General features: G+C 40.6%; 2 protein-coding genes across 3 annotated transcripts in view; both read right to left on the reverse strand.

Moving 5' to 3' along the window:
* Positions 1 to 9,709, reverse strand: part of myo5b (myosin VB) — a 47,604-nt gene extending 37,895 nt beyond the window's left edge. Inside the window, exon 1 of one of the 2 annotated variants that reach the window (XM_071914298.2) lies at positions 9,561 to 9,709. In XM_071914298.2, coding sequence (XP_071770399.2) covers positions 9,561 to 9,590 — 30 coding nt within the window. In that variant the 5' untranslated portion in view covers positions 9,591 to 9,709. Of the gene's footprint in view, positions 1 to 8,285; positions 8,718 to 9,560 lie in introns of those variants that run through there. The other variant, XM_078286356.1, reaches the window with a different exon arrangement.
* A 1,097-nt stretch (positions 9,710 to 10,806) lies between these two features.
* cfap53 (cilia and flagella associated protein 53) lies at positions 10,807 to 13,926 on the reverse strand. The gene is made up of 8 exons (XM_071914292.2): positions 13,855 to 13,926; positions 13,315 to 13,544; positions 13,053 to 13,226; positions 12,672 to 12,975; positions 12,351 to 12,569; positions 11,783 to 11,999; positions 11,539 to 11,641; positions 10,807 to 11,065 (listed from the first exon to the last, which is right to left on the reverse strand). The coding sequence occupies exons 1-8, from the start codon at positions 13,924 to 13,926 to the stop codon at positions 10,807 to 10,809; spliced, it is 1,578 nt and encodes a 525-aa protein (XP_071770393.2).
* Between the last annotated feature and the right edge of the window lie 1,554 nt (positions 13,927 to 15,480).

A 15,480-nucleotide genomic window follows, 5' to 3' on the forward strand; every position in this document is an offset into this window, starting at 1 on the left:
AACCCCTTTTTGGAATTAAAGGAAAGTGATGAGCTTGGAATGATAAGGTTCTGTCTGACTTTTTTTTAAATTTTTTTATCAAAATAGAGTTATCTACATAGTCATGATCTTTGAATGTCAGTTTATGCTTGTGTGGTGTTATATTTTAAAGAACCTGATGGGATTAAATATTTTAAAAGATAGAAAGTACACAGTTTTGCCAGATGGTTTGTCAAATCTTCGAGGCTAAATCTCTCAGAACTGCCCTCCAGATAGAACCTTATAATTCCAAGCTCACCAATTGTGATTTTTAATGCCAACGCATGAAGCGTACTGAAAGAACCCAAAACTTTCAGATGACTGAAACCTGGCATGCCGGGGGGCAGACACTACAAACGGCTCATTTGCATATTTTGGATGCACCGCCCAAAATGAGTTAAGCATCTGCCTAGGCCAAGTCTGAATATGCATAGCTTTCCACGCACCTCCTTTGATTTATTTATTTATATTTATTTCTTTTTTAAAGAGCTCACCCATGTGACTTCATAGGTCATCTCTACACCTAAGGATCAGAGGTTAAAAAGGCTTTATACGCAAACTTTTAAGTGTAGAAAGTGAAGTATCTACAGTAGCTTACTGCATGTGTTTTCATTCCCCACAATCAAGAAGGAATACGCATAAGAAAGAGAAACAAATGTTATAGCAGTCACTGTCATTCTACTCTCAAACATAAAGATGGATATACATCTGCTGTGTGGAGCACAATCTGATCTGTGCACTGCTGCCTTCTTTATTGTGTAGCAACCACGCACCAATTGGTTTGACCTAGTTTTACACAAGTAGCTGCATTTTTGCATTTTATTTTGTTTGTTAGCATTTTTTTTTCCAGAATGGATTGATGATTTAGCATTACACTACATAGATATATGCAATATTTAATTTCACAGGAACCAGACCTCATTCCCAAGGGGGAGGGGGAGAGAATCTGGGCGAGAAATCCCAGGATCCTGGTTCCCAGGATTAACCCCTAATCCTGATGGTACATTTCTATACAGTTTTTTCTTTAATTTCACCTCCCAAGTTTGTCAAATAGTTTTAGTTTACAGATTCAGTGTCATTTGTGTTATGCTGGACATTTAGGGAAAGGCACAGACTGATAAAATGTTGGACTTCAAATTTAAGCCTAAATGCTTAATTAGCCTGGTTAGCTAGGCTTCCTTTGGAATGTCCCATCTGAAACTGTCTCTCATCGCCTGTCATCTTGAGCTTGCATGGAGATCTTGGATATTGTCTGTGTCCTCAATATGCACAGACCGTGAATAAAAATATCTCACATTGCTGCTTGCTAATTTTCTAGTCCAGCCAATTAGATAAGCCCTCTAATATAATATTGAAATACATCAGCAGAGGGGATCCTCATGTCTGTTGTCTCTGTTTATCTGGGACACTGTCTGAAACTGTCCAATGGCAGCGCAGCCCGTCCTCTGGATATAGAGCGTCTCTGCATGAAACACAATCAAACAGTAATTGGGACACAGAGAGCGGAGGGAAAACTTTGAGAAAGCTTTGAAAGTTAGTCTTAAGTTTTCATATGTAATACAAAACACAATGGGTGGTTCAGTCCTTTTCCTGTTTCTGCACTAAACGGCTAATGATAGAGACTTTAATAGGGTTTTAATAGCAACTAGGTCGCCAATAAATGCACAAACTTGAATACTGTCCTGGGTGTGGATGCTCCCGCGGCTGCCCCACTGTCTCATCTAATTACCATCATAATGGGTTACATGAAGTAGATTAGATGTCCTATGGTTGAGCTGCCTGTATCAGGGCAAGACTACAGAAATAAAGTTCACTAAATATCCCAATCAATACATGCTGTTGAGCAGCATAAAATAAATTGTGAACTGGTTAACAGAATATAGAACACAAAGATGCTGTGATTTGGTGAAGAATACAACCTTTAAAACATTAAAGAATGACTCTCTCTTGTTCCAGCAACTTCCAGCAAGACAACACTTACATACACATACACACCCCAACAACTAGCCTAAATTTCTCCAACCTCAGCACAGCCTACACCACTAAAAAAAGAGCAAAAAGAAATCAATTTATTCTCTCTGACTGCTGAGATAATTGATCCCCAGCCATATGAAATCAGAGAATCAGACTGGCGACAGTGGATCAAACTGCTGATCAAGCTGTCAGAACACATTTTCTCTGTGTCTCATCTCTGTATAGTAAAATAATTATTATGCATTTCTATTACAGCAACTTTTATGAAATTCTGTTCCCCAGTAACAAGAAAATCTCTGCTGTATTGGACAGTAGGCACTCTGAGTTAAATAGATTCTTCACATTTCAGCAAATGGGAAGCTGTTTGATAGGAAGTGAAAAGAGAGATAGCATTGTTTATTGTTGAATACAGCCTTCATAAAAAACTAGGCTACATGGCACCGTGAGTGTCACATAGCTTGGACTGCTAATTAACGCAGCTCTTTTCATTGTCTTTGCTTTTTGCTCTCACCCCCCTTTCATATTCCTTATCATACACCCAGTGGACTTTATAAAATGGTGATGTCAATACAGTCAGGTCTTCTTGATTGATAAGGTTCCAGTAGACATCAATGCTTAGATATTTATATCCTCAACAGGAAAACACTGATGATCAGAATGTAACATTGCTATTTTTGTCTTGTCCTCAAAAGGCCTAACTCACTATATCACTTTACATAACGCCTTACAGAAAGAAATAAGAAAAGGTCCAATGAAAACGTGATACTGGCCAAGCCCGAGATAAAGAATAGGCTATATACAGTGAAAGGGGTCGGTTCAGAAACAATTAGTTAACAATCTCAAAAAGCTGTAGCAGTAATCTGTTGAGTGTATGTGGAATTCTGGGTGGGGAGCCAGATGGAATGGTAGTGGAGGTGGGAACTAGAATAACGGCAGGGGAAAAGTTGCTCTACAGGTTTAGTATGAAAGACAAGCATGCTGATGAAGTCATGTTGTTGCGTAACACCTAACAAAGAGAAAGGAACTCTCGGCTTGCCGTATGTCCACGTCAACTTCATTAGTTTATGACAACAATACTGAAAAGGGAATATGTAAAAATACATTAAATACAATATACTTTTACTATATTGCCATCATGTTCAAAGATTTAAATCCTTGCATAGACCACATTGGTGATCATGTTGCTTTTGGTGAATTATAATTAGCTGCTATAGATTTTCAAAGAAAAAAGGTAAGGCATTTCCTAATCCTTTTACTGGTCTAGGTTATCAGGCCATGAGAGCGCGTGAATGGATGATGACAGAGCAGTGAAACTGTATAGATGTGTCTCGGGTTTCCCTAAAGACCCTTGTTTTAGCTGCAAGTGGAAAAGCAAACAGACAGGAGCTTCAGGTGCTGCAGCCTTCCGCTCCAGCACTCGCGAGTCTCCGCCCAGCGATGTGTCAGCACAATGAGATCAGCCCCAGGTGAAAACTGGGTGCGTCCAACAGGAAGCCAGAGCTCTCTGCCTATCGAGGAACTTTGATCTGCATGTCTCTCAGGTGAAAAGGGAAAGCTCAATAAATGACAGGGACGGGGTTTTTGGTGCCAGAAATGCACAGTGAAAAGTGGAGGCATAGGTCAGTTTCATCAGAATAAAGCCACTTCAAGGTGCATAGTGATTAAGTGAAGTGTCCTTGAGCAAGACACTGAATCCCTACCAGCTCCAGGAGTGCTTGTCTGTAACTGACCGTGACCTCTGACCTCCCTGTGGAGGGAGGCAAGAGAAAAGAGGAATTATTCCTCATAGGAGTATCATAAAACAGTAAGATAACGGTTAGGCCATATTGAAAGACCTTTGTGAATATTTACTGCAATAAAGACTTCGGACACAACTGACATCTGCAGCCAAGACTGATAACCTACAGCCTACCTCATCTGTTGTAGAACCAACACAATACAACCATAAGCCAACAGAAAATGCAAAAGGTTTTACATAAATCATAAATGGCACAATGTAAACAAAGTAGATGGTTTAACTATTAACACTGTTTTGTCACACTGCACAATACAGTGGGTGTGACATCAACATTACAGTCATTCTTTCTGTGGTCTTCAAGTCATTAGAAGGAAAATGTAGCACAGTAAAATGGCTGTGTACGCACAAAAAGTATGGATGCCACAAAGTGTTCAGTTTGAAGTCACTGATGTTATGGCATATGAGATAATAAGGAATTAATGAAATGATTATGATGAAAAGGGGTAAGGATTGTATTTCAAATTGTATTTTACAGTGAGCCTTATCTAGACTAGGTTATACTTTCACTGTAGGTGTGGGCATTGTGACACTTATTATAATGTAATTAATTTAAGTTGCAAGATTGTAATCATCAATAATTTGCCTCATTATAATTTGTGTTTTCATTAACTCCTTGATAAAACATAAGCATATATTTTTCATACACCAGGACCACTTTGGAAAGTGTTGTCTAGTCTTTGTGACCTACAGGATTGATATTGCACAGTCTTTTGATGCAGTCCAATGCTCTGTTCTATCTCTTTGAAATGTAGAAAATATAAGAATTACATCCAAGATACTTTACAACAAGTGCACCCTGATGTTGTTGGGAAAACGTCTGCTGAAATCACTGTAAGTGTGATGTGTTAAAATGCTGCACAGTGGCTGCTTTGGCAATTGGCACAATTGAAAGGCAGTAGCAGAACAAAATTTCCTGCAACTAGAGTGTAGGCAATTTAGATAGCTTATAACACTGATCATTTTACACCTTTCGTAGGTACATAACCTTCAGAAGATTTCTGCATCACATAACTTCTTGCCATTTTATTTAATACTTCATTTTCTTAGTATTGCTGATACTAAATAATACCATTGGCCTATTTTTGGACACAGTTAATCTCATGCACAATAAACTTCATAGCAAAGATATGTTTCTATTTGTTTTGTCTTTAATTTCCTTTTGCCATTTTCTTATCAAGGATAAATGAGTTCAATGAGAAATTAAATGCAAAACAGGTGAATATTTGGTATTTCAACAACCATTTATGGCCAAATGTGGGAGTTAATGGGTGTTATGTGAGTCGTTCACATGTGTACAATTTCAAGTTAATTAGGATTTATAAAGGGGGACTTGTATGGTAGACATACACAAGGTTTTATACAGCAGAATACTTTTTAGGTATATATCAAGTGGGTGTCCTCATTTGTGTTTATGGGTAGTATGAAAAGTCCAGAGTTTATACATGAGGCACCAGAATACCATAAGTATATAAAAGTACTCACCAAACACACATTTGCGCACACACACGCGCACAGCTATAAGCACAATTTCCAAAAGACACCAAACTGTTGTTTATAAGCTTCTTCCCAGTTCTATTCCTGAGGATCACAATGTGATATTAATGTTGAATCTGTCACAGTCCATTTCCATTATTCTAACGACACCCCAGGAAAACACTGTTGATAAATTGGTATTGTGTATGTAATAACTTGCATTTTAAAATAGTAACAAGAGAATAACCCATTTATGACTGTGCTAATGAGATAATACTTTAAACAAGTCGACAGTAAAACTACAGCTTTGTCATGTAATGGTGAGCATGACAACAAACAGATCTAGAAAACATAATCCCATGAGGACCACAAACAATGTGCCTGAATGATTACAGTCACTCTGGGATTCACTGGCAGACCCCCCGCCCACCTCAGCCACAACAGAGGGGGTTGGCGGCGACTCAGGCTAATCCTACTCTGCAAGACCCGCAGCCTGTCTCAAAGCAACAGCATTCCACCTGCAGAACAAACACAAGGAACGTCCAATTGTGTCTATAACGCCAAAGCAAGCTAAACCAAGTCTTCAAATCACACACACGTGAGATTTGACTAGAGGTTATCAACTGTACCAGTATGAGCTGCAGGCCACAACGGCTAGAACATGATTACAGCATAATCTGGCACTGGTTAATCATAAATTAAAGTTGTTGTTTTTTTTTCAAAATAGCTATGCCACTTTGCTCTCTGCTGTATTGAAGACATCCAGGGCTCCAAGACAGAGGAACCCATGACACAGCTGACTTCAGTCATGTAACACAAACCAGATGGAGCTGTAGGATTTGCCTTCTTGGCTTCCCACTCTGGATTATTTGGCTTCACAGGGGGTGGGAGGAATTAAGTGGCCCTACTTAATGCACTTGACTACAGTATCTGGGCACTGGGATTTCAACACTGCAATCTAAATCAAAGCTACGTCTATATCATCAAGTGATTAAGGCCATGTAATGCATTGTAAAGACAACACTGTGGTGAGACACTGGCAGCCGTAGGAGGAAGATCAGAATAGAAATGACTAGTACAAGCACAATAAAGGAACACATAAGCTATTTTAAAAATAAGGTGTGCCTCATTGTCTTCTGCTCTTTTGTCATGTCAGCCAACATCACTTATGGTAATCCTAGCACAAATCCTCAATACACAATGAGAAGAAATAGTTTGACATGATTCAGATATTCTCCTGAAGAACTTTATTTGCTGTCTGGGCTAATTAAATGTGTAAAAACTAAACAACTGACTTAAACAACCAACTAGTTAACAGTGGTTAGTTACTTATAGGTCCCTGACAGTTTATTAGCAGAGCTTCCCTAGAAGGAAGTGCAAGAAAGAGGCAAGAGGTTTAGCACCAGCAACCAACCACCAACCAAGTACTTGTTGATTTTATCTGTGCCTAGTTTGTGTATCCTACCAGCCACTGTCCTAGGAAACCAGCCATCATCTGGAAAATCGTTTTGTTCTAAAATTCACATTTAGCTAGTAATAGTAATAGTAATAGTGAAAATGGAAAATATGAAATTACTGTAATCAATTTTGAAGCCCTGATATAAGGAAAAGGCACAACTGGAAACCATCTAAAAGCCAATTGCAAAGAAAAGATACAATATGTTGCACGCAGCCTGATAGAATACATTGTGTATTGCTACAAACAATTTGTACAATAAACACTATTCTTAAAATTAATGCTACACATATCAGCACCCTCACAATTTGGTCTAAATCCATTGTTTACTTTCATGAGTCTCTGTTCAGTCTCAATCAAGATGGATTAAAGCCCACTGCAAACTCCATTATGAAATTTTTAGGTCTGAGACAGTTCAGTATAGATTTGTGAATGTGAACAAGCCTCTCCCAATGCTGGAAACAGATGCTAAGGCATTCATTCAAGAGATGAATGCTGGAGCTGGCACTGACAGTGAATGGGAGAATGGATTTGTGTAGACTGTAACAGTAGCCTACCAAAGGTTATTTTCCAGGCACACAAGCATGCTTTTTGGTTCAAAACTGTTAATGCTACTATGATATAAACCCGATTACATAAATGCTCAACCAAACTGTACAGTCCCCAATTTATGGTCAAATGAGCTTCTCCAGAAAGTCTCTCTAATAGACAGCTTAGCCTATATGATGGCTGTGTTAGCCTAAATATTTGAAACGTACAGTTATGCCATACTATAAAGCAATAATCACGTTACTATGTGAATAAGTCATCTATGAAATACGTATGGGTTACTTGCAGACAAATCAGTTACATTTTGGGATTATGAAATATCCCTCCCTAGCATGCTGGGATCATGGAAGTAACTTTGAGGCTCTTTGCACCTGTCCGCCCAGCCTCGCTTTCTGCCGTTCTAGAGAAAATTCGCCAAACTCAATTCAAACATCTGCTGCCTCGCTTAACGGCAAAGACGCATACTTGTTACAGCATGTTTTAAGACATGTTCTGCATCTGTAGGGTCTTCTGGTAAATTCGGCATATCGATAATACATCATGCAGCTGTTATTACAATAGCATTTCAACTTTTAAAATTGGTCCCACTAGCCGCTAACGCTCACAACGCTGTATTCTCTGGAATACAATTGTAGGACAGGTGAACCAGTAACGTTACTAAAAGTTGAAATGTAATTGAAATAAACTACTGCTTGGTGGATTGGATGTGCGCCGAATTTAAGACAAGTGGATCCTAACGATCAATAACAGGTCTTCAGTCATGTTTAACGAGCTAAATACATTTGCCAATAAGCAAGTCAACATTAAATCGCCAGATTTTTTGAATGGAGTTCGGACTAAATTTATCTCCATACTGTAGCTGCTACTGTCAGCCCTGTCACTCTCCAGCAGCGGGATACAGGTATCCAGTCTCCCCAAAGCCGTTTTAGGAGCTTATCGCGTAAAGTGAATGGAGGTCAACATATTTGTTTGGCAGGTAAAATGTCTGCGAGCCTAAAATGCAACAGCCCAACTCACCTTTGTGTACAACTCGTTCACAGACATCGTCCAGCTCGTCTCCCCTCCCTGTACGCGTGAACTACGCCAGTCCTGCCGTTGCCATTTAAAACACCTAGTTATCGGCTTCTCCTAAAGTTTTTGTCTTCGAAACAACTTCAAAATTTTGAAAGGTTGTCATAGTCCGCATATCTCCATAACCAGTTGCCCAGCAGAGTTTCGTTAAGTTACGTCGAGGTTAACTATATCCAAAGCCCCTTGTTCCTGGTGACGGCAGGTGTTCTCTCAGCTAGCCTAATTATGTTGTCTTGTGTTTCAGTTACGCGCACTTACATCCGACACCAGCAAAATATTGAAAAACACGGATTATAGTCCATGAAGAAGGTAGTATTAACACCACAGATAAAAAAATCAGAGTAAGATAGCTTCCTTCTACTTCCTGCCAGTGGTATCCTTTCCATAGACCCCGTTTGAGTGGCAGTTTCCTGGGCTACAGCCAGCTTTCTATACTGTACACCCAGACACCAACTGGATTAGCAGAGCATTGCACCATACACACTACACCAAGCCTACTACCTGGGTTCCTGTACGCAGGTAAGGCCAGGTTTGTATAATGCAATTATGTATTTAATAAATACATAAATACAGGGATGCAGCTTGATAAATAAAAAGGTGAGCAAACCATGAAGCAGCCAGCATTGAAAACAAAAAACAACTATATTTTGATAAAAGCATGTATTTTCCTATCCTCATATCATTTTTTACTACTTACTAAGATGTGACCTACTAGTAATTTATAATAGGAATTTACATCCTAAAAATGTCAGGCTAGAAATGTGGATAAACTCTATTCCGCAAATTAAAAGCTGGCTAAACTGAGTTCAGGTGGGTTTACCCTCCTCCACAACATCCCTTCATAAGTAGTTCCCTTACTATTAACATCAACCATTCATTAGTCTAACAGTTGTGAATATGTTTCGGCACATCTGACTCCTACAGAGGATTCAGTGAAAGTTAAATGAGTACTAAACCTGTTTCCCCTCACAGGATTAAGGCCTTCAATGAGAAGTTTCAAGGAGAGAAATCTTATCAATGACATTGTGTAATCTTTGACAGGACATGCTGATAGTGGATTGTGCATGTTATACAGAATAGTTTTCTTACTTGGATATTAACCCACAATAATCATTACAGCCCTGCTTATTTTCTGTCCATCGGGTATTTGTTGGTACATACTGTATTCTGGTTGTTGATAAAATTGTAGCTTAAGTTCCTACTTGATAAAGCTCAACTTACCTTGGAATAAGGGTAATAGTCCGTCATCATCTTAGTAAGGTTTTCAATAGTAGATCCTTTGATAGGTAGTTGAAGTTTAGTTAGTTGTTAAAAGAAGGCTTTCCTGTTCCATAGTGTGCTGCACTCTTCACATTTCTGACTGCATTCGGCTTGAACAATATCTCAGACTTGTCTGAGCAAAAGCGTTACTCCTACATCAGTTAATGCCTCCACTCCCAAACCACTCCTTCTGCTGGTATGGGGTGTTGACTGAGTTTGCCAGCTTAATGAATCTGACAAGACGCCATGGACTAAAGGCCAACTGGTCCACCCATTATAGGCATTGCCATTTTGCCACTACCATGACACATGACACTTTCTAACACGTGTTCCAAATTATTTTAATTCACCTTTTACAGAGAAAAGAGGAAAAGAAAATAATCACAATGGTTCAGTCAAGAAAGATAAAACAGTATTGGTTGGTTACTGTGTTGGATACAGTTATTTAGCGCTTGTGCAACATTTTCCATGGTAAGTCAGTAAATCAGTGTGTCATTGATGTTGAGGCAGGCGTTAGTGAATTGCTCTGGAGGCACAACTAAGGTGTTAGCATGACTAAGCCTCTGGGTGTTCCCAGGTCATGCTGTTATGTACAGAGCGTTTTGTCACACCCACTGTCATCTGTTTATCTGAAAGGAAAAGCATGTAGCGAATCACAGATACAGAATCACAACAGTGGCAAAAACAGATGTTCAAGTGAGATGACACAAAATTATATCAATCCAGCTCCAAATACGGACACTTTTCTTTGTTGCATGTTGAATTCCAAGCATAGTTGTGTTTTGCAGGGAAAACCTGATAATGATGACCTAATGGTGCTTCTTACTCAATAAACAAGCAGACTTTGCGCAATGTGGATCCCACCTCCACCCTCCTAAATTCTGTATTACCCAAGTTATACCTGTCTTTGCCAACAGCTGTATTTATATGTCAATTTATGAAACATATGATTAAATTAATATAAAGCTCTATTTAACAGAAAAACCTGATCTGGCATTGGTCAACAAGGAAAACAGTCAAGGCACAGATATAAAATTAGTTCTGAAAGTCGTAGATTTGCGCAAACATATTTTATTTCTATTCAGAATGTCTTAGAATAAGAACAATAGTGGCAAGATATGTGTGTTTTTTAGCAATTAAGTGTGTGTGTCTATTCCATGTGTGATGTAATTATGTGTATCATCTCCTGGGCCAGACATAAATTCACTCAGCCTGATTCGGTAAGGCTGAGCTGGCGTCTGGCGCTGGACCTGGAGCCTTCTGTTCTCCTGAAGGGGTGAACGGCCGTGGTGTGGGAACCGGGTCTGGAGAGGATGTCCTGCTTCTTCTTCTCGTACTCCTCCTGCACGGCCAGACCCTGCCGGTGCTCCCTCTCCGCCTGGGCCTTCTCCTCCGACCGCAGCTGCTGCTGGTGCATCATCTGGGCCCGCAGGTCCGCTTGGTACGCTTGGCACGTCTGTTTGTGCCTGCAAGGACGGACCACAACAAATACCCTTCATTTCTCTATTACATAAAGATTACATTCAAAATAACATAGCTTTAATAAAGTTAGGTTAGAACCATGGGTTTATAAGGGATTTATTCATGGGTTTATTCACAGAGACACTAGTAATTAAGGGATTTTTCATGCCTTTTGTGCAGGTTTACAGGGTTATTAAGTGGAAATTAATGGAAAAGTTCCTGAATTTTTCCTTAAATTAGAAAGTAAGGAGTCAAGATTAAGGGGGTGTTTAAGGAGGTTTTGATGGGGCCTGCTCCATTAATAACTCCCTTAATTCATTTTAAGGGGATTTTGCATGAATTAAGGGGTGAATTCATGTAAATGAATGAAAATGTAAGGTTATTTTAAGGGTACGACTGGTTCGTAGAGACAAGGGAGAAGAAGAAACGAAGAAACGGAAAGAGAGCGCGTCTTGCACTTCTAAGATTTGTCACATACCGTCTTTTCTGCTCCTCATCCAATACTTTTATCCCCTCTATGGTTTTGTTCAACTCGTCTCTGTCCTTGGCCAGCTGAATTTGTTTTTGCATGTTCAGATCCACTGCAACACACACACACACACACACACACACACACACACACACACACACAGTCAACCCATGTAAATGATAAAAGTCCAGGATGGAGTGTGATGCTAGACAAACACAACTAAAACCATCTACCACGTTCTTCTTCTTCTTACGTTTCTGTTGGATCTGCAGGTGGCGAGTCTCCATCACGTCCTTCATCAGACGATTCCTGGCCTCCCGCTGCATCTGGCTCTTCTTCTCCCTTTTTGCCCAGGTCTCTTTCAGCTCTGCCTCTATCAGCTGTTCTGTCTCTTCCTCCTGTCTCTTCTGCTTTTCCAGCTCGTCGGCCAAGTATTGCCGGTACTTTTGCTGCTCGTCGCGCAGCAAGATCTGAAAAACACACACACACACACACACACACATACACAGTAGCTGCTCAGTTGAGTGAACTTTTCAAATATTTTCACTTCGGTATCTGTGAACATGAGCAACTTTATTCTCACAAAACCATGATATAAGCTGCCTATAAGAGAGACTCCCCTGAGAGGCTTCATTGACTGAAATGGAGACTGATTCATTCATTCATTTACACTCTATGCCCATAATCTTCAATACATTTCAAAACGTTGGCACTCTGGGGCCATCTACTGGCCAGCAGTCACCGGTTATATGTCAACCCACTTTTGCTGGTTGTATGGCAACTAAAGTGTAGTCTAGTCTTAGTCTAGTCTGATTTCCCACCTTCCTCTGAGCAGCATCCTGTTTCTCGTCCCTCTCCTCAGTCAGGAGTTGCTGCAGGATGCTCATGTCCAGCTCCAGCTCATCCTGCTGCTCCCGGGCCAGGCGTTTCATCTTCAGCCGCAGACACTGATCCAGCTGCCTGCGCCGCGTCTCCTGGCCCTGGTGCTTCTGCTGCTGCTCCCGCTGCTCCTTCAGCTGCAGCATCTCCCTCTGCTCCCGCTGGCAAGCATGAAAGAAGAGGGAGGTAGGATATAATTAAAAGTATGTAGTATTATTATTATTTCTAAGTATGTGTTCATCATAATGTCAAACACTGCACACCAGAAGCTGGGCCTCCTCCTCTTTAAGCTGCTTGGCCTGTTGTCTCTGCTGCTCAGCGGCCTCCATCTGAGCCCTCAGGTAGCCCAGCTGCTCCATGTTACTCTGCTGTTGCCTCTGCAAGTCCTGGCTCTCTCGCTCCTCTTTAGCTTGCCGGTCAGCATCCCACAGTTCAGCAAACAGCCTCTCCTCCTCCTGCCGCTGCTGCCGCTGCTCCTGCCTGCTCCGCAGCTGTGCGGCGCGCTCCACGCAAACCTCCTCCTCCCTGCGCTTGGTCTGGATGGCCCGCAGCTCCTCACTCTGCTCTCTGGAAAGGTTCTACGTCACTTACAAACACAAAACCTCTTGCTGAACAACCCCCCCGCCTTAAAAGTAGGCTTCTACCTGAATAGTTGCTCCAGCTTGTCCGCGACCAGCTGCTGTCTTTCGCTCTCCCGTCTTTCCTTTAGCGTCTTGGCTCTTTCTCGCATCTTAGCTTGTCTTTCCAACACGGTCTCCTTCTTGTCCTCTATCTCTCTCATGAGTTGCTGCTCCTCGGCCTCCAACATGCCGCGCAGCCTTGTGGAAACAGGTGAACAGTTGACAGGTAAATTATAAGAAACTTTAGAATGGCAAATTAAATGATTGTGACTGTTCACAGACACACCTGTCCCTCCGCTCATCGATGCTCATCTCATATTGGTTCATAGCATCTTTGACTTGTCTCTCTATAGTCCCTACTAGGATGTTGCGATCAGTCCTCTTCTGCCATGTGGTTCTCAAGTCGCAGGTCTGCTGGTACTTGGTGAACTCCAGCACCTTGTCTCTGGCGTCCTCCTGTCTCCTCCTGTCCAGAATGAGGTAGTCTGGAGGCCTTGATGAGGGGAACTTCGCTCTCTTTGATAGAGCAGTAGCAAGTACACAAATAATTATATTTCAGTGATGTTTGGACTTTTATTTAGTGTTTCTGACAGCTAGGATAGGATGAGCTAACTTTAGCTAAAACAAGACAGCTACTAGAATTTAAGCTCTAGCTCCAGCAAGCTACGACTCTTTATTTGGAAAACAAAATTGTGGAAATTGTGGCGTTTTAATTATGCTGGACTTAAAAAACGTAATTAACATGTAATTAACGTAATCTACCTACAAATATAAGTTTGCCACAACTTCATGACACTGGAAGCAGTCAGAACATTTTGTCACTCACCACAGCGGCAGAATGAGGCGTTGGTCCATTGAATTCCCGACATTGAGGCTTTGTTCTTTGACTAGCCAACATTTTCAAATGAAAAATATCACTTTTTGGTCTCCAGCTCTATAATTATTATTACAATTATTATTATTTTTGCATTGCAACAGCCCTTGAGCCTCACATGGACACCACTGAGCTGGTCGAAATGTTACCGGAGTTGCTTTCCAGTTGCCGTGGTAACAGCAAACACAAGGAAGTGATGGTGACAACAGCGCCCCTGCTGGCTCGTTTTCCCATTGACAAATACATAATGTATTGTGTCCATCTACTGTATATTATTTCACTCAATAAAGCATCTAAGAGGAAAGTGCTAGGGCTGTTTAGGGATTCCCTAACAACCACAGCTGCTCTTGGGGGCCAGGAACTGCACTGGAAACAAAGAAAATAAATGTTATGACCACAAATGTGTTCTCCTGGCAGAAAAAAATCCAAGTCCAGGCACTCATGTGGGTTTGAATGTTAAAAATCCTTTAATTGGAGAGGCTTAAGACAAAAAACTATATATGTCTAATGGCATATATGGCTTCATCAGGGGTTTGGTTTTGCTGCTGTTGATGCTGTTGTTGCTATTATGGAAGTACTGTATCAAAAAAGAAGCTTGCATGGTGGAAAATGGCTTATTTGTGAATAGGGTCTATTTAACATTTTATATTGATTTATATTCTGTTCAAAATGTGCCTTTTTTTATTTTGATACCATATTTGTATGTTTCTAGATATTTTGTATATAGTCTTCTACCTTGAATCATGTTTGACCTACATATTGATCAAACATCAATACGCCCTAGTGGCAGGCTTGGGACATTCCTGTCACACAGGTGTACAAAGTCTTATTAGTGGACTAGAAGTATGAGAGCTAGCTTTGACTTTTAACTTTGACTAAAGCACTCTCTTACAAAAATGATCGACAATGCTTTAACCTCCTCTGACCTGTCAATACTAGCAAAATAACAAATTAAACACTGCAGGTGCCGTTCCTTGAATTCTGAGAGAGAATTAGGTTTTAGAAATAGGAGCATCCAGCTGGCTCCATCAAGGACAATCAAAGGAGGAACAAGGTGAATAGATGTATGTCCAAGACCCAGAAAAAACAGAGAGTACTATATGATTATCTTTTACCGGGCTGTTACAGGCTCCCATCAGCAAACAATCACACAAGATTTTCTCTGCTTTTGCATTTTGAGGTTGAAGTTTGTCTTCCTCTGTCCCTTCCACTCATTTTTTTGTTGACGTCCCTGTATTGTGTTTTAGCTTTTTCAATTTGTTGTGATGTTTCCCATGCATGTAAAACTAACTTAAGTATTTGCTTCCTTATATGCAATAGATGGCGTCCCCCAACAAAAGAGCAAAGGTGGAGCTCTTTGGATACCTCCACAATGTCTCACCACGACAAACAAGCCGCAGTAATTCAGAGTATTTTAGAGCAACTCTGCAGGAACAAGAACAGCACAGAACAGTTGTCTGTTTCAACAAAAACACAGACACAAATGAAAACAATTTTTTTTTTAATCTTTCTGTTTGAACCTATAGGAGCCTGTGATGGATTTTCGTAAAAAACAAAAAGAAATGCTGTGCTTTACGG

The sequence above is a fragment of the Centroberyx gerrardi genome, chromosome 2, assembly GCF_048128805.1.
Source record: "Centroberyx gerrardi isolate f3 chromosome 2, fCenGer3.hap1.cur.20231027, whole genome shotgun sequence".
NCBI classification, from domain to species: domain Eukaryota; kingdom Metazoa; phylum Chordata; class Actinopteri; order Beryciformes; family Berycidae; genus Centroberyx; species Centroberyx gerrardi.